This window comes from Danio aesculapii, chromosome 20 (genome assembly GCF_903798145.1).
Source record: "Danio aesculapii chromosome 20, fDanAes4.1, whole genome shotgun sequence".
In the NCBI taxonomy this organism is placed as follows: domain Eukaryota; kingdom Metazoa; phylum Chordata; class Actinopteri; order Cypriniformes; family Danionidae; genus Danio; species Danio aesculapii.
The window spans coordinates 15,183,625-15,208,635 of record NC_079454.1 but is presented as its reverse complement, the minus strand read 5'-3'; the positions used below and the strand labels follow the sequence as shown (position 1 = coordinate 15,208,635).

The following is a 25,011-nucleotide window of genomic DNA, read 5'->3' as shown; positions in this document are numbered from 1 at the left end:
CATTCACCCACTGGCAGCCAAAATCCACTATGAAGCGTGTATGCAGTGTGACTACTTTTATATTGTTGACTAGCAGCTAGGCATTTCACTCTGTCTCGCGCTGAAGCCTGTCAGTGTCGTCGACCAATCGCAGCAGGCTGTCATCGGTCCAATCAGCGCAGATTAGCTTCTCGCTGAGGAGGGGTTTGGGAACAAATGAATCACTGAACGATTCATATGGGAGTCGCTGGGATAATTAGGTAAAAATAAATGCAGATTATAAGACCATGAAAGTGTTTTTTGACCTTGCATGCATATTAGACTGTTGTTGGAGACCCTTACAACCAAAATATGACCCTATTTCATGTATAATATGGGCTCTTTAATAAGTCAAAGACAGATATCAGTTCTAATAAAAATCTAAAATATTAGGTAAATTTTCTGCACTTTTTTTTTAAAGAAAGAAGTACTGTTTTATTATACTTAGTAGTCAGCTAAACTTAAGCTGGATATATGTTGATGTCATCATAGAAAATCTTAATTTAAAACTAAAGTAAACAAATATCCTTAGTATAAATTGGCTACATTTATTATACTTGTGCATCTTTTTTTTTGTGTGTGTGTAGATTTTCTTGTGTAGAGTTTCTTGAAATAGAAAACCAGTGCCTGTGACAGGAAAAGCAAAATTTTCCTGATGCATGTAATACTGAATGAAAATATTAATACTGAAATAGGGGCTAAAGGTTTTAATAATATAAGGGGAACCTACTGTCTTCAGAAATGTTTACACAAGAGCTGGAAAGGCAATTTTCATGTGCATTTGTCAGTAAAGGCAATTGTAGTAATTATCCAGCACATGCTTTCAGATAGAACAGCATGTATTACACAAAGTTGTAGTACACTGGAAAAGTAAAATATATTTAATTGAATGATAATGAATCAAGATAATCATTCTGCAATAATGACAGCGAATTTCGTACCTGGTCAACATGGTTTCCATCACCAGTGGGCCAGCGGTGTTTGTTGGCAGTGCAGCCCCCCATTTGCTCTCCAGGCTGTCTTTGAAAGAAATAGCCCACTGTGGCATCATCTTGTGAACGACCACTCAGCAGAGGCTGGGTGCAGGGGTTGGGATTGGCCACCCTGTCCATTCCTTGCAGAGGGTGAACTCCCCCAGGTCCCTGCCTGGCACCTCCAACTGTGGCTAGAGGACACCCTGCATGGACTCTGACCCCACCAGTTTCTGGTGCACCATTGGTGTGCAGCGTTCCACATTGTGTCTCCTGCCAGGGTACGTCATTCATACCTAGGATGCTGCATGGAATGCTCATTCCACGGAAAAAAACCTAGAGAAATAAAAAGGTTTTCTAAAGGAGCAGTGAAGTAAAATGGCAATTGCCTCTACGCCATTATATTAATCCTAATTAATGATACAATTTATACATAATTTAAAAAATACACTACACTTTGATTCTCCTAAATTTGCTCCAAAATTTTTAACTGTGCACATTTTTTTACATTAGGAGCACAATGGCTGCTAATTTAAAAAAGTTAGCATAGAGGCCAGTTCATAGGCTTTTTTTCATAGAATGCAAAATTACCCGTTATGCTTTACGTATACACTTAGGGAGGATGCTCGAAGTTGCAGTTGGCAGCTTTATGCATTACAGAGTTGCATGTGCGTATGCATGAGTTTGTTCTTAAACTCGTCATTCTGTTAAGGAATAGGCTATATGCACAACTAGTATTTTTCAGCCAACGATCCGGTGAAAGGTTAATGGGACCGTTTTCGATTTCATAAGGTTTCTTTTATTCCATTGATGTTGTAAAATACAATCAGGTAAATAGACTCGAGCATTAATTTAGTTGTTCAAGTGTAAAACGAGATGAAAGACCATGCAAACGTTAGAGCCATCAGTAGCAGTAGGCTAGTGTATAAACTCCATTAAAAACACTACGGTAAAATAAATTTTCATAATTTGAAGGTATGGTGGAAAAATGGAAATGAATGCAGTGCTCCTTGTCCAATCCGAGACCCACTTTATATTGTATATCAGGCAGTAAAAGTCAGTGATTTTTAAAGAAATCAGATCTTAAACGTGGTGATTTTGTAATGGAAGTCTGTATACATATAGCCCATTTGGAGGCCATTTAGGCAACACCTACTTTTACATAACACTGATTGCGTTTTTACAGATATCCTACTGATAGACTTTTTGGCTGAAAGACTTGACGTTTATGTGGCATCTACATTTTGATGTCGGGATGACAGTGAGAGCAAGATGAGATAAGACTTCAGATTCAATGTGTGGCTGCACTTCACAGTTTCTGCAAATTTTGACTATAGGCTCATCTAAAAAAAATTTTCATTCAGTTAAAAGCCAAAATATTGCCAGACAGATGAAGTAACTTTCGGTTTTGGAAGAGGGCTACTTCAGTAATTAAAGACGCCGTTGATGGAAAAACACATACACGCACACGCACAGGATACACTTATAGACCTTTTAATTATTTATTTAACATTAAACGCTAAGTAATTAAGTGTAAAATTAAGACATAACTTCGGAAAAAGTGCTCACTGCGGTTTCCGTGATTTCTGTGGTTGCTTTGTTTGTCAGTGGTGCGGCATTGCTAAATCACTTTTGTCTTAATCAGAGAATAAGATTATATAGCCTATTTTAGTTATTTAGCGTAATATACAGTTTTTTTGTTTAATTAGTGTAATTTATAAATATATAAATTATTTAGTGCTTTTTGGATTTAGGCATAGGCTGAGTGTAAAAATTAATTTTACTTGTAAATACAAAAGATTATGCTGTTTAGTTTTTTTTTTTTTTATGGCACTTTATTGCATGTTGAATTTTACAATTACAAAGATTTTTATTAAACAAGTGCACTACCACAATATATTTTTGTTGGTGTAAAAATATAAAAAGTATCACTCTCATATTCTTTCCTTATTTATCTTTAATATAAATATATAATTGTAAACATTCATTGCAATGCGTGGTGCACCTAAGAAAAAAAGGCACACCAAGGCAAAAAGTTAGTCTAGAGGCCTGTATTGGATAGATTAATTGATAATGTGTGTGTCTTTTAAAAACATTGACACTACTTTTATGATTGATTAAACTAGGGATGCTAACAATTACTCAATGATCGATTTATTGTCAGTAACACTTTAAAACCAATAGACCTTATCAATGACCGATTAAGTATGGATATTCAATAAGTTATGCTTTGTGCTGTGAGACGCGTCCCGGATTTTACACATTACATAATCAAGGTTTAATTATAGGTAGCAGGTTAATAAGACCAAACATTGGTTGTGCAAACTTTACATACTTCCTCTAAAATATTAAAGTGTTACAAGCTATATTATCTTTTTATAGCAGCATAAATACGCATTACGGCCAGACATTTATAGTTTATATAAAAACGAGTGCTTACCTCATTTCACTGTGATCATTATGCAGATCATATTGCATATTCGGTTATTTCTTTAGTAGCCTTGTAAATAATATATTTTATTAATGGATTGTTTATAATGACTAAACTATTAAATACTGTAATTCTCCGAATTGAAAATGCTTTGGTGGTTTGATAATAAATCATATCATTCAAAACTTTATCTGTTATGTTTATGATTTGCCCCTCATCCTTCAATATTACAAATCGATTTATCAGATGACTTGTCATAAGAGAAATATTAACAAAAGGATTTTCTTTATGGAGACCCATCTAAAAACAATCGACAATCAATAATTCATTTTGTATAAATACAAGTTTAAATAGCAATAACTTAAACTGAAACATACCTTTGTACATGAAAGAGCCAGGTTCTCGGTAACTGTTAAAACAATCTTGTTGCATCAGAAACGACTCTTGCTTATGACGTCTACTTCGCGGGCATTTCATGTTGTATGCGTCACCGTCGCATTTTTACACATGATTTAAATGAATGCTTTTTATCTCCCGAATTCATATAATAAAGAGAACGATAAAATAACGTTACTAACCGGTTAACTGTAAATGTTTCTGCTAAGAACGATTAAAGTTGTTCTTGTTTTTGTTTTTTTGTGTCTGTTCCTGCAAAATGTCATTCGTTTCCGTTTTTCACTTCCGTTCCCTGAACTGGTTCAGAGCCCTGATTAAAATATTCTTGAACATACACGGTAAGAGTATATTTTTATATGGGGACATTAGTTTGGTCATATTGGACCTTTGCAATTTGCAAAATAGTCTTAAAAACCAACACGGAAAAAGAATTGGCATAAAAATCGTGAATCGTGATTTCCCCAGAAAAAATCATATGACATGACATTTTTTTCCATATCGCCCACCCCTAGTGTGAGCAATATGTTCAGGCTGATTGGATTAACACGTGTGAATTTGACTGTTTTGTTGATTGCCTAATTAACTGCAGCACAACTCTCACGTCCTCATTAAAATAATTATTTTTGAACACAACAGTCTTCATATGTTTGGGTCGGAGTTTTCTACACGGCCAATATATATATTGGGGCTTTGGTGTGGGGGTTGGATGACGGAGGGGTGTCGCAGACTAAAGTGAAGAGGGTTGGGGTGTTGCGGAAGAAAGTGAAAGTTAACAGCGGATTTGGAGGAGGGCGGTTGAGGAGGGGGATTGATAAAATGAGGTGCCGGATCAGATTTCAGAGGTGCCGTATCCGGATCCACAAAATAAGCCCTGGATGTGACCCTTTCACAATCTCAATAGCCACATTTCTACTGTCGGGCTAGTGCGAGCCAGGGCTTTAATCGGGCCGGGCTAATCGCCCGAGAGCTTAATCAGTGACGCCGAAATCATGTCGCGTTTTCACTGTCGGGCTAGTAGCTCGCAGCGCGTCATGCAAACCCCGCCCCTAGAACGTCCCCCGAATCAAACGTCACACAACCCGCCCACTTCAGCAGAAATCAGGCAGATAAAGCACACCATCGCATCATCACGAAATTAGCTAAATGAAGACAACCCAAACAAACAAATGACAAGTTACTGTCCAGGATTACATTATAGGTCTTCATTCATTCATTTACTCGCTGACCGACTGTTGGCATCGTGCATCGATTGGTCTCGCCACTAACAGAGGGACCCAGCGCAGTGAGCGCACCCATCCATAATATAACACCACAGAAATTTTCTAGTAATAACTCGGTATGAAATGTATTTTACACAGGTTAAAGAAGAAAAAAAATCCTGAGCCTGAACTTTTTTTTGGGGGGGGGGGGACTTTAAATATTGCCGATAATAAAAATAATTTAACAAGAGCTTAAAGTGCTTAAAAAACTGGTAAACTGAGACTGAGATAGACTCTCTTCAATGGTTATGCTTTGCACCATTTATTTAAAAGTACTGTCAAATAGTGTTTTCTTCTAAACAATACATATAGTGCTATAAAATGCTAAAGAACTAAACTGCTAAACTGAAGATTAGAAGTGAAATCAAGGCCATTCTCACTTATTTTTTTCTTTTTTTTTCTGGGTTGTAATTCCTGCAAACTCTTTCTTTTTAAGACATTTGGACCAGAAGATGGAGCTGGTCCAGTGGAGGAGGCTGAAGGTCTGCTGTTTGTCCAATCATGTTTTTTCTTTTATCAAATAAAAATATCAAGCTACCTCAAATTGATCGCTCCACAGGAAATATGCATTTAATTAATGCTCCGCTGTTATTATTATTTCACAAAACCTCAGTCAACATTTTTAATAAAAGTCATTAGATCAAAGATTATGTCTTATGTCTTGATAGTCACTTCCTGCTTCTCTACTGTTCGGACGTCTTTGCCTACTGCTCCACTCTCTTCCCACCTGCTTTTATATCTTATACCCTAATTTTAACTTGAGCCTATCAGCACAGTGCTCAAATGACACAGCTTGAAGATCAGCATCGATTCTACAAACTTTCTGGAATATAGCTTTACTAACAAGAGGGGAATTATCGTCTAAACAATCCTCCCACTACCAGCTATCAGCTGCTCACATTCCTGAGACGGGAAAACACGGCTGTGAAAATGCCTTTGGATCGGATTAATTCAGATTCTCACTGCTGTACAAACTGCCACAAACATCTACAAAAGATTGCAGTTCTTGAAACAAAGTTACTTGCGATCCGACCAGAACTGCAGCTTCATTGTGGACGCTCACAGCATATAGCCGGTGAGTCCCATAAATCTATTCCTGCCACTGTTTTGAGCACAGAAAAACAGAATAAAACTGCTGAAAATGAGCATTGGCATAAACGAGGTGCGAAACCAAAGGGTACTCGCGGGGTCAGATCATACGCTGCCGCATTAGCGTCTTCTACCCCAAATACAGCTCAGACTCAAATACAGCTTCAGAACAGATATGAAATATTGAGTAATATGGGTGAAGAATCCCCAAACGCAGTCAGACAGAGATCGCATGACTCAGAAGCTAACTTTACATGGAACAGAGGCTCAAGGCCGACTAGACAGCGGCATTCTGCACTGATCGTACCTGAGATAAGAACACTAGTTGTAGGAGATTCAATAATCAGGAATTTTAGGAGCAAATCTACAATGACATACTGCTTCCCTCATGCAACAGTTTCTGATGTAAACAAAGAACTTCTGAAAAAACACAAGACTGCAAAACGGATTATCATCCACGTGGGGAAGAATGATATTCAGAAGGAACGGTCAGAACTGCTCAAGAGAAATTTCTGTGAGCTCTTGGAAACAGTTGAAAATTGAAAATTCAGACGTTCATTAGTGGACCACTCCCTGCAAGAGGGACAAATATGTTTTCACGGCTTCTTGGTCTAAATGTATGGCTGCAGAAAACATGTAACAGGAAAGGACTGAATTTTATTGACAACTTCAATCTCTCCTGGAACCAAAGACAACTGTTGACATCAGACGGCCTTCACCCAAACAAACTTGGTGCAAAGGTGCTAAAGGACAATATCTTTTTCTCCCTCCATCATCCATCAGCTGTGTGTGCCACTGACCTCAATCCAAATGGCACATACACACCTACTAAATGTCCGGATGACCACAGGACCTCAAATCAGCTCCTGAGTGGACTTGGGGCTGACGCATCACCCAAGGACAGTGATAACGCCACGCAGCCAAACATCCACTGTTAATAGAGACACTGTCACTGGCCCTCTGCTCAACACTGACAGACTGTGACGCATCAGAACAGCATTAAGTCCCGTCACTCAAAAATTATAATCAGGAAAACACCCAGGAAAACATATTTTAGCAGCCAGAATCTCCAGAGCCACAGCCTCTGTCACCAGACACGTTCTCATTGTGACCTTGCTCGCCTCTCTTGGGTTTCACAAAAAAGATGGAGGAACTGGTGTATGCTGGAACTAAACTTTCACACTCCATTGCCGCAAGCCCCCAGTTACCAACCAATAAGCAGCCTGCTCCACAACCACCTCTGACCCCACTTGGAAGAGCCCTCGACTTTTGCCCCACCGCCAGGGCCCAAACAACAACGCACCATTTTCAGCTGGTGAACACAACTGCTCTCCATGATGCGTCTCGGGTGCCTGCTTAGTTAACAGTGTCCTTATCAGATGTTTACAAAACAAGCAGGAACCGAGTGTGCCTGTAGCTTTCTCTACACTTATTGCTCGTTTCCACTGACTGTACGGTACGGTTTCAGTCGACGTCATTCTCGCTCAAGGAAATGTCTACAATAAAGCTGTTCAGGTCGCTCACATATCATATGAGAAGCACTTACCACAAAACAGATGCTTTATACACATAAATACTTGTGTAGAAATGTTTATTAACTTTTAACTTTTCTATGAACATGAGTTGATTATAACTGCAGATCAATGACAGTGCGAAACAGCCTACTGTAACGTCTGCAATTATATAAAATAAATACATAAATTAACATATATAAACACATACAGACCCTTACAGTCTCCGATATGTTATCAATTACAGAAGAACTACACAGCAGACATTTCGTCCATATTTAGGTTCAAAAACAACACAAAATATAGCCTACAGTCAGTGTAAACCTCTCATCTGATGTCTGTAATCTTCAGCAGCACATGCAGCCTCTGTTAGACAGTAATTCCATCATTTCTAGGTTCATATTAGTCCAAAAGGTGAAGTTAATATGTTAGTTATACATGACATTTTGTTCATGTTTGCTGAAAAATAATGTGCTCCTTTTTTTCCTGGCTTCTCCTTTGTTTTTTCGCGTTTTCACTCTCGCGTTTGTCAGTGTCTGACAGGATCGGGTTTTAACAGCATGTCAATAATCAAGCGCACGTTATTATCATCAGCTCAAGAAGTTTGTTATTTCAGATATAACGTTAGTCGCGCGGCGAACGCAAGGAAGAAAGCGAAACTGCTCGCGCTTCAGACTGGCTCGTAAAAAACTACAAGGCACAGGGTGGATTCTGCTCTACTCCATGGCTTTGTGGCTGTTGATCAAGATGACGACAAGGTTTGTTTGAGGCCGGATCGGCCATGGCTCGTTATTATATGTATATATAATTCCGCTGTAATGTCTCGGTTCGTCGGCTGTGTATTTTAAACATGGCGGTTTTTTTGTTTTCATTCTGGCTTATTGCGTAAGCGAATGACGTATCTCTGTAAACCAATAGCATTCAGCTGCGCGTCTAGCTCCGCCTTTTGATACCCTTTCTCGTGTTTGGTACCCTTTCGAAAGGGTGCCGAAAAAGTGGTACAGTTTGGTTCGGTTCGGTACGCCTTTTGACAGTGGAAACGGCCATAAAAGTGTACCAAACTGAACTGTACCGTACCGTACCACTCAGTGGAAAAGGGCCTATATTTGTTGTATTACGTGACAGAAAACCGAAGACTTCTTCAGGCCGTATAGCAAATCACTCAAATCTGGTGTCTATTAAATATAAATCTGAGACTACTGTAGCAAAAATAGCTAAAACTGTTAAGTTATCACTTTTAAACATCCGATCACTTAACAATAAGTCACTTTTAGTCAATGACTTTATCAACACAAATTGCCTTGATTTTATGCTTTTAAATGAAACTTCATATATTTATTTCTGAATTTTTTCATAATGAATTTCATTTGAAACAACTTGTATCTTCATTTTAATGCATTTTTTTTGTTGGTCAGTTGTCTACAATATAAACAAGAAGTACGAATAACATTTGAGGTGAAGTGAACGCATCAAGGTCTGCTATCCGCAGCCAAAACACAAACTGGTTTGTTTATAATATATAATATAAATTATTATATATTATTAAAAATTATAATATAAATAAAATAATAGCCTCGTATTCACAGTATTTTTGTTTAGTGTATGATCAAAAATAAAAGCGTAGCCTATATTAAACTGTTTTCACTGTTGATGACAAAACCATCCATTGTGCCGGTCAGTTTTATTTTAATTAGTTTAATCAAGTTGTTTGACCAGGACAAGCTTTACAAAGTATTCACAGCTCTGAATGTGTTCCCAGATAAACTTGAAAAGAATAAACTCGGTCAGAAGCATATGAGAGCTCAAAGTCTCATTATCAGACCATCAATATAGAGATGATCACCGCATGTCTGGCCGTGACTCATTATTTTTAAAATGAGTCTGAATATGTGTGCCAGTCTGTCAGATAAAATTACGTAAAACATTTTAATATTTTAGAGAAAATAGTTTAAAGTGTACATAACCAACGATTGATCTTATCCACCCACAACATCATGTCCTACCTTTTCATTACCTTAAAGTTTAAATAATTGAAGTAGTTAGTTTATGAGAAGTTTGAAACAGTTGGCATAGATAGATAAGTACATATATGTTAGCTGGTTACTAGTATGGATTGGAATGTTTCTTGCTAGGCGGTTGATATGGTGTTCTGAGAGGTTGCTAGGCGGTTGCTAAGTTGTTGGTAGGCGGATGCTAGGTTGTTCTGAGTGGTTGCTAATGCGTTGCAAGGGTGTTCTGAGAGGTTGCTAGGATGTTGCTAGGTGGTTGCTATGGCATTGCTAGATGGTTGCTAAGGCGTTATAAGTATGTTTCTAGTATGGATTGGTATGTCTAACAAGCTAACATACATGTACTTATCTATCTATGCCAACTGTTTCAAACTTCTCATAAACTAACTACTTCAATTATTTAAACTTTAAGGTAATGAAAAGGTAGGACATGATGTTGTGGGTGGATAAGATCAATCGTTGGTTATGTACACTTTAAACTATTTTCTCTAAAATATAAAAATGTTTTACGTTTGTATGTTTCTAGTACGGAATAGTATATTGCTAGTATGAATTGGTATGTTGTTAGTATGTCCAATGTAAAGCTAAAAAGCAATTTTTTTTATCTCTAAACCACTAGGTAACAGTGCACCAAATAGAGATGCACCGATACAATTTTTTGGAACCGATCCGATCTCGATTCCAAAATTCGACCAATACAGATTGGGTAACAACACTGTGCTGTTTTTTTTTTTTTTATTATTATTAACATTACACAGTTTCTATAGTTCTGGTGATAAACTCAAATAATTTTAATATATTTTAATATAAATTAATATAAATAATATTTTCTTTATTAAAAATAACACACCTATAGGCCTACTGTATATGACAAATGGCACAATCCAACTAAACATGATGCTTGCTATAAACTATGGGCTACATTATTTGAGCATGCATTATGACATTGATATGAACTGTTGTGATCCAGCTTATGTTTCCTTTATAATCTTAAAGAGCCCATATTATGAGTTTTTGAAAATGCCCTTCCATGTAGTGTGTAACATAGCTCTAAGTGAAGTGAAATATCCAGCTAAGGCTTAAATCTGAAAGTGTACAGTGTTTAAAACTATTGATTCATCTATAAAAGAGTCGACTCATAGTGCTTCAAACGAGTCGTCTTGATAACGAGTCATTAGGTGTTTCGTGATGACGCGGCTACGAAACACAAGTAGTTGCGCGTGCAAACCCGGGACATTTGAAACCTACGGCCCCGCCCACTAACACAGAAAAAAAGCCCCTCCCCCCACCCCTCCCCACACACACACACACACGCACACACACACCCACACACACACACAGAGAGACACACACAGAGACACACACAGAGACACACACAGAGACCGGTCGAATGAAGTCACGCTGTGCAGATGGATATTATTGACAGTCTAATTAAAGATGAAACCTCAGCAATATAGCCCAGCCTTGAGCAGATCGAGTACTTCTGGAAATTACATGCTTAAAAAGAAGACTTCATCGGTTTGTAAAAGGAAGGATCAGTAAAGACTGTCAGAACATGGATCAGTGCATCATGGATCAGTTTCTTCCCCCATTTCACAAGTGTAAGTACGTGCGATTAAAACTGTTGCCTCGTTTACTCTAGCTTGCAAATTATGCATTTAGTTGTGTTTTGTTACTTGTAACCGTGTGTACTGTATCAGGTTAACTCTTTATTTTCTCATATCGCGTGTAAAGCCACGTTGAAAACGCGACGCGTGCCGCTTTGTTTACGGATCGCCAGCTATTCCTACACACATGCAACGGTCAAGTTTCAAAATAGTTCAGCTCAGATTCAAGGGAGCTGTCTAAATTGCACCCAGCAAGCTGAACTGGCGCTCTAGTCTAGGCAAACGGTGAGTGTGTGTGTTGTGTGTGTGTGTGCGTGCGTGTGTGCGCGTGTGTGTGTTGCGCAGGGCCGGTTCAGCAAGCTGAACTGCCGCTCTAGGTTAAGGACTATCACGCCGCCCTCAACCCGAAAGTGAAAACGAAAGTGACCCGTTAGCAACGTGAGGACCGGGGGGTGTCGCAGATGTAACCGAGGACGTGGGTGGTGAGGGAGGTGTCGCGGACGTCTCCCTCTCTATTGGTGTTGTGTCTTCTAAGGAGGAGGTGTTTGCGCGTGTGTGTGTGTGTGCGTGTGTGTGCGTGTGTGTGTGTGTGTGTGTGTGTGTGTGTGTGTCCGTGTGAAAAGAGCAGGTGAAGGGCTCCTCGCCAGTTCTTGGAGTTTTTGCTCAATAAAATAGTTTGTCGTCTGTTTTTTTTAAGTCCATCGTCTGTATTTACATTCACCCACTGGCAGCCAAAATCCACACCTTACACTATGAAGCGTGTATGCAGTGTGACTACTTTTATATTGTTGATTAGCTGCTGGGTATTTCACTCTGTCTCGCGCTGAAGGCTGTCAGTTTCGACCAATCACAACAGGCTGTCATCGGTCCAATCAGCGCAGATTAGCTTCGCGCTGAGGACTGGTTTGGGTACAAATAAATCGCTGAACGATTCATATGGGAGACGCTGGGATAATTAGGTAAAATAAATGCAGATTATAAGACCATCAAAGTGTTTTTTGACCTTGCATGCATATTAGACTGTTGTTGGAGACCCTTACAACCTAAATATGACCCTATTTCATGTATAATATGGGCTCTTTAAGATTTTTCTTTGATATCTGTAATAGGTTACCCTAATCGATGGTAAAGTAACCAGTCTTTTAGAAAAGCAAGATATTTTCCTGCAGGTTTGATGCAGATGCAGATGGAGAAACTGAAAGAATGTCTGAAAAATTTTCTTTTTGAAACTAATTTTGTTTGGTATAATTTGTTGGTTATTTAAATGTATTTTTGTTGGTCAGTTTTCTATAAAATAAACAAGAACATTTGAGGCGAAATTCAAAATAAGATCCGCTTATAGACCTACGCTTCAGTGCAAAAACTGACAAACAGGTCTGTTAAATAAAATATTAATATATAAAATTACAGTGAAATATTCAGTTTCAGAGTAGCCTAAATTAGGCTAAATAATTTTCTGTTAATTACAATTCATATGTGCCCGGCCGTCAGTTTTACTTTATTAATTTTATGAACTACTTTGACTACAATGAGCCAGGCTTTACAATTTAACTATTAGCACCACTTAAAGTATTCCCCTCGAAAGAATAGCCTAAACTCAGTCAGAAGGATGAGAGAACAGAAACTTATTGTACGAATAATCTTACGGAGCGGCGCATGTCACGTATGCGCAGCCTGTACCTGAATGAAGCGTTTGCATCTAGGGGTGTCAAAATTAATTGTTTCTTCGGTGCACCGCAATGCAGATGCGGACAATTCAGTATTGGTTCAGTAATAATCATAACCGGTTATTATGTACTGACCTCATTTATTTCATGTGCTAGGCGGTGGTAGCTTACTAAGACGAGGGAGGCAAGCGCAAGTATTTACAACGCTCCAACTACTTAAAAACACAGAAACTGTGCACAATTTCACTGCGTGTGTGTCTGCTGGACAGTCTTTCACTGACACTTACAGCAGATGCCCCTATTTCACTGCAATTGAGATAATGAAAATAAACTCCATTTCTCTCTCCCTCACTGTGGCCCATTTGACCTGCTGGCATGACTTTTCAACTCCTCTTGGCTGTTACAGCGATACTTCTGGATACAGACACGAGCGTCAGTTTTCTCTACCGTGTCTATCATAGATCAGCTGTGATCGCCGCTACCGTTTATCAGTGTCACTCGTCGGTGAAGAGCGCCAGTACGTAAGAGCCAATCGCAGCTTTTCTGTTAAGCGCATGACCAAGACAAGGCTCAGAAAGCGAGCGGGATATTTATATTTGTTTATGTGCTATAAATGCATGTGTTTTTTAAAGGTACAGTTCATATATCTGACTGTTTGTATTAAAGGACAAAATTGTATTATATATAGTATATAAATATATCAATGCATTTTAATACAAGAATTGTTGTGCTGTAATGAAAATATAAAACTGTGTATGGAAAGCATCGTCAATGAACTGTGATGCGCCGAGATATTGAATTGAATCGAAGGCATGATAATCGTAACCGAACCTTGAGGCCAGTGTAGGTTCACACCTCTACTTGCATCACTGAGGCACAGTGCCAGCCCTCCGGTATATGAACACTTCTAAAACAGCAGCACAACGGGGAGAAATCAGTGCACTGAGGATCTGTCCAATGTATTATTGAGCCTTTTCACATTTAAAGTTTCTGGTAGGCCTACTTTGTGTGTGAAGAGCAGGTAATAACCCTCTCTACTCCAGTGTTGTAAATGCGATCTGCTGATCTAACAGACACAGCGCAGCATGATTTTAAAACAGCAATGATCTCCATGTTGCAGGTCAAAACTAATCCATTTAATGCAAAACTAAATGCATTTCTCCACAGATTACTTATATTATTAACTAGGGATGCATTGATACCATTATTTTGGAACCGATCCGACCTCGATACCAAAATTCTGAGTATCGACCGATACAGATTGCGATACTGCGCCATTTTTTTTTTATTATTATTTTTATTATTAACATAATACAGTTTCTATAGTTCTGGTGATAAACTCAAATATATATCTTCTTTAGTAAAAATAACACACCTATAGGCCTACTGTATAAGTCAGATGGCACAATCTAAACATGATGCTTGCTATAAACTATGGGCTACATTATTCAAGCATTCATTATGGCATTGATATGATCTGTTGTGGTTCAGCTTATGTTTTCTTTTTAATATTAAGATTTTTCTTTGAAATCTTTAATAGGCTGTTATGTTTGTGTACAAACATAACAGAACTGGCGACGAGGATTGTAAAGACCCAGTTGTGCAGCAAGTTTCATCATCAGGCTCAACGTGCAGTGGGTAATGTACGGTATATACGTATATTAACGATCCGAAAGGGAAGACGAAACAGAAATGGCGGCGTGCATCGGACAAATGGATGCTTTTGAAAGTACGGTGGAAGACTGGGCAACATATGTGGAGAGAGTTGAGCAATATTGCTTAGCCAATGACATCGGGAACGAGAGAAAAGTTGCCGTTCTCTTGAGTGTAATGGGGGCAAAAACATACAACCTCTTACGCAGTTTATCAGCACCAGTTAAGCCAGCCGAGAAAACTTTCAAAGACATTGTGGAAGTGCTGCAAACGCATTTAAATCCGAAACCATTGATGATCGCAGAGCGCTTTCGCTTCCATAAGCGGAATCAACACAAGACAGAGTCTGTATCGCAGTACATGGCCGAGTTCCGGAGACTCGCAGAGCACTGCCAATTCGGTGGTTTGTCTGACGCGCTCAGGGATAGGCTTGTTTGCGGCATTCACAGCGAGAGCACGCAAAAGAGACTCCTTACTGAAAGAGAGCTCACGTTGGCGCGAGCGCTTGAAATCGCCGCTTCTATGGAGACAGCTGCGAAAGATGCGCTGGAATTACAGAGAAAGGCAATCTCGGAATGTCACATAAACAAGTTCACGTCAAAGAAAAGTGAAAATTCATTGTGTTTCAGATGTGGGAAAAAGTCACATAGCCCTGCTGAATGCTGGTTTAAAGAGAGGGAGTGCAGACAATGTCATCGCAAGGGACACATACAGAAAATGTGTAAAACAAAACCAACTGAAAATAAAAGAAAGTCATTTGGAAAAAGACACACAAAGATGCATGAGCTGAACGAATCTGATACAGAAAACTCTGATGTAGCAAGCCTCTCATACATTGAACTGCACGCCCTTAAAGAGACAGATCGCGAAATCATCTGGGTGAGTCCAATCATTGAAGGAGTAAAACTGAAAATGGAGCTTGATACAGGATCGGCACTGTCAATAATATCGTACAAGGATTACAAAGACCATTTTGAAAAGTTCAAACTAAAGCACACATCTGTAATACTCAAGACATACAGGAGAGAAAATCTCACCCATGGGAAAACTGACGGTGAGAGTAAAATGTGAAAAACAAAGGCGAGTCTTGAATCTTTATGTGCTGAAAAAGGGGGGAGTACTCTTATTTGGACGAGAATGGCTGAGGAGCATTCGGCTTAACTGGCAGTCCTTAAAAGCCATACAAGTTACACCGGAAACAACATTTCAGCAAGACAAATTAGAGGAGGTGCTAGTGAAACATGCACAAGTTTTCCAAGATGGAATTGGAACTCTGAAACACATTAAAGCAAGGCTCAAGGTGGAAAGTGAGGTGCAACCAAAATTTCACAAAGCACGCCCTGTACCATATTCAGTACGCCCAAAAGTGGAGGCGGAGCTAAAGCGACTAGAAGACCAAGGAATCCTGTCTAAGGTAAACTGGACTGACTGGGCTACACCTATAGTCCCAATTGTGAAGAAGAGTGGTGATGTAAGAATTTGTGGCGACTTCAAAGGATTAATCCAGTCTTACAGGCAGACCAGTACCCATTGCCTCTCATTGATGACATTTTTGCGTCACTGTCAGGTGGGCAGCGTTTTTCAAAAATTGATCTTGCCCAGGCGTATTTGCAGATGGAGATGGAAGAATCGTCTAAAAAGTACCTGACAATAAATACGCATAAAGGTCTCTTTCGCTACAACAGACTTTTATTTGGGGTTTCGTCAGCACCAGCTATGTGGCAAAGAGCCATGGATCAAGTCTTGCAGGGTGTCGCTGGCACACAGTGCTATTTAGATGACATTATAGTCACAGGCCATGATGATAAAACTCATCTGGCAAACTTGAATGCTGTTCTGGAAAGACTGGCTGAGTATGGTCTGAGAGCAAATAGGAGAAAATGTGAATTATTCAAAGACTCAATTGAATACTGTGGACACCGGATTGACAAGGCAGGCCTTCACAAGTCTCCAGACAAAATCAATGCCGTACTTAATGCACCAAGACCAGAGAACGTGAACCAGCTTCGTTCGTTTCTCGGACTGGTGAACTATTATCACAGATTTTTACCAAATCTCTCCACAGTTATACATCCATTAAATGCTTTGCTTCAAAAGACAAGTAAATTGGTGTGGTCAAAGGACTGTGACAAGGCGTTCAAGATGGCTAAGCAACTGATCACGTCAGAGACTGTGTTAACACATTATGACCCCAGTCTACCCCTGCGTGTTGCATGTGACGCTTCACCATACGGCATAGGTGCAGTTTTGTCTCACAAAATGACTGATGGATCTGAGGGGCCAATTGCATTAGCGTCTAGATCCTTGACTGTGTCAGATTGCAAATATGCACAGATTGATCGAGAAGGCTTAAGCTTAGTATGAGGAGTGAAGAAGTTTAATCAATATTTGTATGGAAAACACTTCACTCTGATCACAGATCATCAGCCATTAGTGACCATTTTCAGCCCCAACAAATGTGTCCCAGTAATGGCTGCAGCACGCCTACAATGATGGGCGTTGTTTTTAGGTGGTCATGACTATTCGATTGAGTTCAAGGGCACTAAGCACCATGGAAACGCAGACGGGCTGTCGCGCCTTCCTCATGAGAATGCAGATGAGGGGACAGATGAAACTGACATGTTTCACATTGTTCCTTTACCAGTCACAAGTGCTCAAATTCAAAATGAGACTCGTCGAGACCCGGTACTGTCCAAGGTGTTTGAGCTGACCATGAAAGGATGGCCAGCTAAAGGGGATCCTCAACTGTTGGACTACTCAAATCGTCGTGAACAGCTTTCTGTAACACAAGGATGTGTCATGTGGGGTATTCGAGTGATAGTTCCACATAAGCTACAAGCCAGAGTACTCACTGCCTTACATGAAGGACATTTAGGTGTTGTGAAAATGAAAAGCCTGACCAGGAGCTATGTTTGGTGGCCAGGGCTAGATCGCCAAATTGAAGATCTTGCTAAGGCATGCTTTGGATGCCAGCAAATTCAGCGACAGCCAAAGGCAGCACCTTTACATGTGTGGGAACTTCCTACCAGCCCCTGGCAGCGAGTTCACATTGACTATGCAGGACCCATTTTTGACAAAATGCTTCTGGTGGTAGTGGATGCATATTCAAAATGGCCAGAGGTATTTCCCATCAAAAATGCAACATCCACGATGACTGTTGAACTGCTTCGCACATTGTTCTCCCGCACTGGCTTGCCAGAGCAGTTAGTCAGTGATAACGGTACGCAGTTTACTTCGGAGGAATTCCAGTCATTTGTCAAAAGCAAGGGAATAAGGCACATAACATCTCTTCCTTACCATCCTGCTACGAACGGTTTAGCGGAACGCTTTGTTCAGTCCCTAAAACAGTCACTAAAGGCCATGGGAAAGGAAAAAGTGTCTCTGCAAGAAAAGATTGCAAACTTCCTGCTGGCCTACAGAAATGCTGCACATGCGACTACAGGTCAATCTCCAGCCACACTTTTTATGGGCAGAAGTCTTCGTACGCGCTTAGACTTACTTAAGCCTGATCTACGCCGACATGTGCAAGCCAAATAGTGTCAGAAAAACACAAAGCAATCCGTACTCAGGACGTTACATGTTGGACAAAAAAAACTGGCTAGAGACTACAGACAAACACATCAAAAGTGGCAACCAGGCAAGATATTGTCCAAGGCTGGGCCCCTTACTTACACTGTACAAGTTGGCGCCAACATGGTTTGGCGCAGACACATTGACGAGCTTTTGGATGCAACCTCACAGGTTGATTCTTCTCAAAACGTAACAGAGAATGTGGAAACTTCCCCATGCCCTGATGAGTATGCACTCATAACACCAGAGTTTCCCTCTACAGACACTGGTGTAACCGAATCAGAAACTGTTCAGGTGTCCAGTGCTCAGTCCTCATCTCAAAACGCAACGCCTCAAGCGAAACATTATCCTGAGCGTGTTCACAAACCACCTGACAGACTAAACTTGTAGTTATTCATATATACATATGATAACTAGCTGAAATAACTGTTACAACTATTGCATAGTTAAATAAGTTCTGCATTGTTGTGTTTGGAGTACTTGTATTCTTACTGGTAAATATAATGGAATGCAACTTGAAGGGATACATCTATGCTGGAGGGGAGGAATTGTTGTATATTGAGTTAGTAACAAATTGATTGTTCTGTTACGACGCACTCTAGTGGTGAGCGCATGTGGTTGTTGCAGTAGTGAAGTAAAGACGTGTTCAGAGCAGCTCCGGTGTGATTGTCTTAATTACTGTTATGTAAGTGTACAAACATAACATAGGCTATCCTAATCGATGGTAAAATAACCAGCCTTTTAGCAAAGCCTGTTATTTTAAGACTAAACTAAACCATCTGAGGCCAGTTTTACTTAATGAATTCCCTCGCATAAACTCGCTGCGAGTGAGATGGAGAAATTGAAAGAATGTCTGAAAAAAAAAATTTTGTCTGAAAAATTTTCTTTTTGAAACATTTCATTTGGTATAATTTGTTGGTTATTTTTTTATGTATTTTTGTTGGTCAGTTATCTACAAAATAAACAAGAATATTTGAGGTGTAGTTCAAAACAAGGTCCGCTTATATGCCTATGCTTCAGAGCACAAACTGACAAACAACAAATAAAATATTAATATATAAAATTACAGTGAAATATTTACAGTTTCAGAGTAGCCTACATTAGGCTAAATAATTTTCTGTTAATGACAATCCATATGCGCCGGGTCGTCAGTTTCACTTTATTAATTTAAATGAACTACTTTGACCACAATGAGTCAGGCTTTACAAACTATTCGCACCACTTAAAAGTAATCCCCTCTGAAGAATAGCCTAAACTCAGCCGGAAAGACGAGAACAGAAAATTATTGTGAGAATAATCTTACGGAGCGGCGCATGTCACATCTGCACAGCCGGTGCCTGAATAAAGCGCTAGCATCACTGACACAGCGCGCAGCCCTCCGCTATACGGGCACTTCATAAACAACTGAACATGAATTTAACCACTTGAATATTCATCTGTACTTCACATTAAACTATAAAATGACTTCAAAACATTTAGGATATAGTGGGCCTACATGACAACTTTCTAGTGCCTTTTAATAGGATACCTTCGTGGTTTTTGTTGGCTTATAAATTACACAGAATATAGAGCACGTGCAAGATCGGATTTGGATCGGTACCAGCAGGCCGGTACCCAATCCAGCAAAAATATGCGGTATCGAACCGATATCCGATCCAAGTATCGGGATCGGTGCATCCCTAATATTAACAGGAACAAATAGTCTTGGAGAGAGTTTTTCCTGTTGTCATGAACGCAACACGCAGTTTGAATTGTGAATGAATGGAGAATAATTGACAGGCGCAGCAGCGGGAAGCGTTGAGCTGATCATGAATTTAACCACTTGAATACTCATCTGTGCTTCACACTAAACTATAGAATGGCTTCAAATAATTTAGGACATAGTAGGCCTAGATACTTTCTAGTGCCTTTTAATAGGCTACCTTCATGGCTTCTGTTGGCTTATTACACAGAATTTAGCGCACACGTAAGATCGGATTTGGATCTAACCAATATCCAATCCAAGTATTGGGAAACACTACAGTTAACCTCAAACCATGTCAAGTCTATTTTAGTAAGTTAAATGAAAATGGTTCATCTAATCAACTTGAATTCCATTAACTTTTGGTCAGCATAGTCTGTAGATTATGTGATAAAATTTTGGTGAACATCGGATTAACAACCTAGGAGGAGTTTGATCAAATAGAAATATTCAAAATAGTAAAAAAATGACATCATAGTGTGCGTTTGAATCAGCTTGAGTCAAGTAATCAGAGAAAAAAAGGAATTTTGATTGCAGCCCATTCGGTTCAAAAGCTGCACTATTAATCATTAAAACACAAATGATGGCAATATACATGTTTGTTAATCCTTCCATCAACTGCATTCAAATCTGTATTTGAAGTTAGCTACAAAACTTACAAACAATCAAATAATCACAGAAGTACTGACATAACAGTTTATAGTTCAGATATAAACACTGATGTTTATGGTAAAGATTAAAATCGCAGTTTAGTGCAACATGACGCTTTTTTTTTCAAATTTAACAACATAAAAACGGTGGCCCAATTGGAGCGGTTTTCAGATAGACCGCAACTTGACGTAGGAGTGTATGTGTGTAATGAATTACAGCCATTTAGCTTAGCTTTACTTCATCAGCACAGCCGCGGGTCAGAACAATTATAACGGAAGATGCTTAAATCCCGGTTTGTGGACATTAAATCAGGTTTATTTTGTTGATTAACATAACAGATATCTATCCAGCAGTGGAGATTAACCTGTATCCTGTTACATATGCGTACAAACAGAGTGCGAAGCTAAACCCGCACTCTCTCTCTCTCTGTGTGTGCGCGTGTGTGTGTGTGTGTGTGTGTGTGTGTGCGCTATGCGAGTGTGTGTGTGTCCTCGCTGTGTGTGCGCGTGAACTTTGTAACAACTTTGTGTGTGACTCATCGTTGCAACTCACAAAAACTGCATCAAATGCTGATTGGTAAAGTTCTTGCTGTAGTATTTCTCACAAACGCGACGTGAGATCTGCTTCCCGAGGCAGCCGAGGGCGGCGACTGAGGCATGTTGCTGACAGGCACGTGGGAACGGTGGGCGGGGAGGACTAGCCTTAAAGGCCCAGTACAAAAAAATCAGCAACCAAGTTTTACCGCCTACAATACAGACACTTTAGACAGCTATAACAAATACTCTGATGGTTATTTTGAGCTCAAACTTTACAGACACATTCTAGGGACACAAAAGACTGAATCTGAAAAAAAAAGGGGTAACCTATGTGCCCTTTAATCTTCTCCCTCGGCTGGGTCAGACAACAGACAGACATAAAGGAAGAAGATATCACATAGCGTTTGTGAGAAATACTACAGTAAAAACTTTAACAATGAGTATTTGTTGTAGAGTTGCTACGATGAGTCACACACAATGTCGTTGCAAAGATCACGCACACACACAGATACACACACACACAGACACAGCGGGGACACGAAACGCGCACACACACAGACAGCGCGTGCGTTTAGCTTTGCACTCTTTTTGCACGCAAATGTGACAGGCTACAGGTTAATCTCCACTGCTGTATGAATATTTGTTATGCAGGGGTTAAAGTAAATAAAGTAACAAGAGCTCAAAGTGCTTAAAAATGGTAAACTGAGACTGAGAATCTTTTCAATGATTATGCTTTGCACAATTAATTTAAAAGTACTGTCAAATAAAGTGTTTTCTTCTAAACAATAACAAGTGCTCAAAGTGCTGAAATAACAAGTGCTAAAAAATGCTAATGAATTGAACTGCTAAACTGAAGATTAGAAGTGAAATCAAGGCCATTATCACTTATTTTTTTTGTTTTTTTCTGGGTTATAAGCAAGGTCCTGCAAACTCTTTCTTTTAAAGACATTTGGACCAGAAGATGGAGCTGGTCCAGTGGAGGAGGCTGAGGGTCTGCTGTTTGTACAATCAATAAAAATATCAGGCTACCTCAAATCGATCGCTCCACAGGAAATGTGCATTCAATTAATGCTCCGCTGTTATTGTTATTTCACAAAATCTCAGTCAACATTTTTAATAAAAGTCATTAGATTGAAGGTTATGTCTTATGATTATGACTTATTTCCTCTGTCGCACTCACGGTTCATGTGTGTGTGTTGCGTGTGATGAAAGAAAATGACAATGAACCTCAAAGCCTCTATTTTGACGATCCAGGCCCAAATTGCAGGGCGCAAAAGCATTAAGGGCAGACTTCAGGAGCCTGATCGAGACGATTCGACGCACCTCGCCTGCCACGCAGATCATCGTTTCTGGACTGCCTCCTACCTACCGCCTAGGAAATTAAAGGTTCAGTAGATTTTTTGCTCTGAATGAATGGCTATTAACATGGTGTAAAGAACAGTAATTGCTCTTTACCAATAACTGGAATCTTTTCTGGGAGCATCCTAGGCTTTTCCGCGCTGACAGGCTGCACCCCAGTTGAGCTGGAGCTGAACTCCTGTCAGACAACATCCCCATAATACTTTATCTGCTCTATCTGACTAGTAATGAAGAAATTCACAAAATACACAATTTAGCCATATAGACTCCTATTCGTCCCACATAAATAACAGTAATGCATATCTGGCTAACCCCATAGAGACCCTGGCTGTTCCTCATATTATTAGATCAAGAAATAAATGTACTGTGTGCTCCAGAAATAATCTATTAAGAATTAAACCAGAAAAACCACTAAAAAGTGAAAATACAAATTTCATAAAGCTTGGTCTCCTAAACATCAGGTCACTAGCACCTAAAGCACTAATCATAAATGAAATAATAACAGATAACAATCTTAATGCACTCTGTCTTACTGAAACCTGGCTGAAACAAAATTACTATATTAGTTTAAATGAAGCAACTCCTCCAGGATTCTTATATAAACATGAGGCTCGTCAAACTGGTCATGGTGGTGGAGTTGCATCAATCTTTAGTGATATTCTTAATGTTAATCAGAGAAACGGACTTATGTTTAACTCCTTTGAAGTATTAGCACTTAATGTTATGCTTCCGGACACTATGCAAAAACCTATGTCATCTCTCGCTTTAATCACCATATATAGACCCCCAGGACCCTATGTCAATTTTCTAAAAATGTTTTCTGATTTTATCTCTGACTTACTAGTTAAAACTGATAAAATGCTAATTGTAGGAGACTTTAACATCCACATAGATGACGCTAACGACACATTAGGGCTCACGTTTATGGATTTACTACATTCACTAGGGATAAAGCAAAACGTTATTGGTCTAACCTATCGCTTAAAGCATACACTAGATCTAATTCTGTCTTATGGAATTGAGGTCATTGATGTAGACATTATACCACAAAGTGATGAAATTACAGACCACTACCTCTTACTATATAATCTGTGTTTACCTGAAATTTACCCACTTTACCTGAACTTTACCTAAACTTTACCTAAACTTTACCTGAAGTTTACCCACTCTGAACTGCTCTTCACGCCACCATTAACACCTCCACCACCCCCGCCTCCCCCATACCTGCACTACAGTTCAGTGAAAAGGAGGTGCGCCAGGTCTTCCGGAAACAGAAGAGGAAAAAAGCACCAGGCCCAGATTTTATAACACCAGCCTGTTTAAATCCTGTGCTGACCAACTGGCCCCCATCTTCACCCCTGATCTTCAACAGATCACTGGAGCTGTGTGAAGTGCCCTCCTGCTTCAAACGCTCCACCATCATCCCCATCCCAAAGAAACCCAAACTTACAGGACTATATGACTACAGACCGGTGGCACTAACATCTGTGGTCATGAAGTCTTTTGAAAAACTGGTGCTGGCCCACCTGAAGGACATCACTGAACCCTCACTGGACTCTCTTCAGGTTGCCTACAGAGCAAACAGGTCTGTGGATGATGCAGTAAATATGGGACTGCATTATGTTCTGCAACACCTAGACCAGGGACCTATGTGAGGATCTTGTTTGTTGACTTCAGCTCGGCGTTTAACACTATCATCCCAAAACTTCTCCTGCCCAAATTACCTCAGCTCTCTGTGCCCACCTCTGTCTGTCAGTGGATTAACAGCTTCCTAACGGACAGGCAGCAGCTGGTGAAGCTGGAAAAATTAGTATCCGCACAATCAGCACTGGCGCCCCCCAGGGGTGTGTCCTCTCCCCACTGCTCTTCTCCCTGTACACGAATGACTGCACGTCAAAAGACTCCTTTGTGAAGCTCTTGAAGTTTGCAGATGACACCATCGGCCTCATTCAGGACAGTGACGAGTCTGCTTACAGACAGGAGGTTAAGGAGTCGCAACAACAGTCACAACAACCTGGAGCTCAACACGCTCAAAACAGTGGAGATGATAGTGGACTTCAGGAGAAACCCCCCTGCTCTCCCCCCACTGAGCATCATGGACAGCATTGTGGCAGCAGTGGAGTCATTCAGGTTCCTGGGCACCACCATCTCTCTCAGGACCTGAAGTGGGACACTCACATTGACTCCATTGTCAAAAAAGCTCAACAGAGGCTGTACTTTCTTCGTCAGCTGAGGAAGTTTAACCTCCCAAAGGAGCTGCTGAAACAGTTCTACACCTCCATCATTGAATCAGTCATCTGCACATCAATAACTGTGTAGTTTAGCTCAGCTACTAAATATGACCTCCAAAGACTATGTCGAATAGTTCGGACTGCTGAGCGAATCACTGGTACAACCCTTCCTACTCCCCAAGAACTGTACTTATCCAGAGCGAGCAGAAGGGCTGCCAAAATCACTCTGGACCCCTCACACCCAGTACACTGCCTCTTTGAACTTTTACCTTCTGGTCGACGCTACAGAGCACTGCGCACCAGAACAGCCCG

At 40.0% G+C, this 25,011-nt stretch overlaps 1 protein-coding gene across 1 annotated transcript in view; it reads right to left on the bottom strand.

The window, feature by feature from the left end:
• The window catches only part of LOC130247583 (pumilio homolog 2-like), an 87,062-nt gene that overhangs the window by 44,994 nt on the left and 17,057 nt on the right, over positions 1-25,011 (bottom strand). Inside the window, exon 2 of the mRNA XM_056480881.1 lies at positions 960-1,325. Coding sequence (XP_056336856.1) covers positions 960-1,310 — 351 coding nt within the window. The 5' untranslated portion in view covers positions 1,311-1,325. The remainder of the gene's footprint in view (positions 1-959; positions 1,326-25,011) is intronic.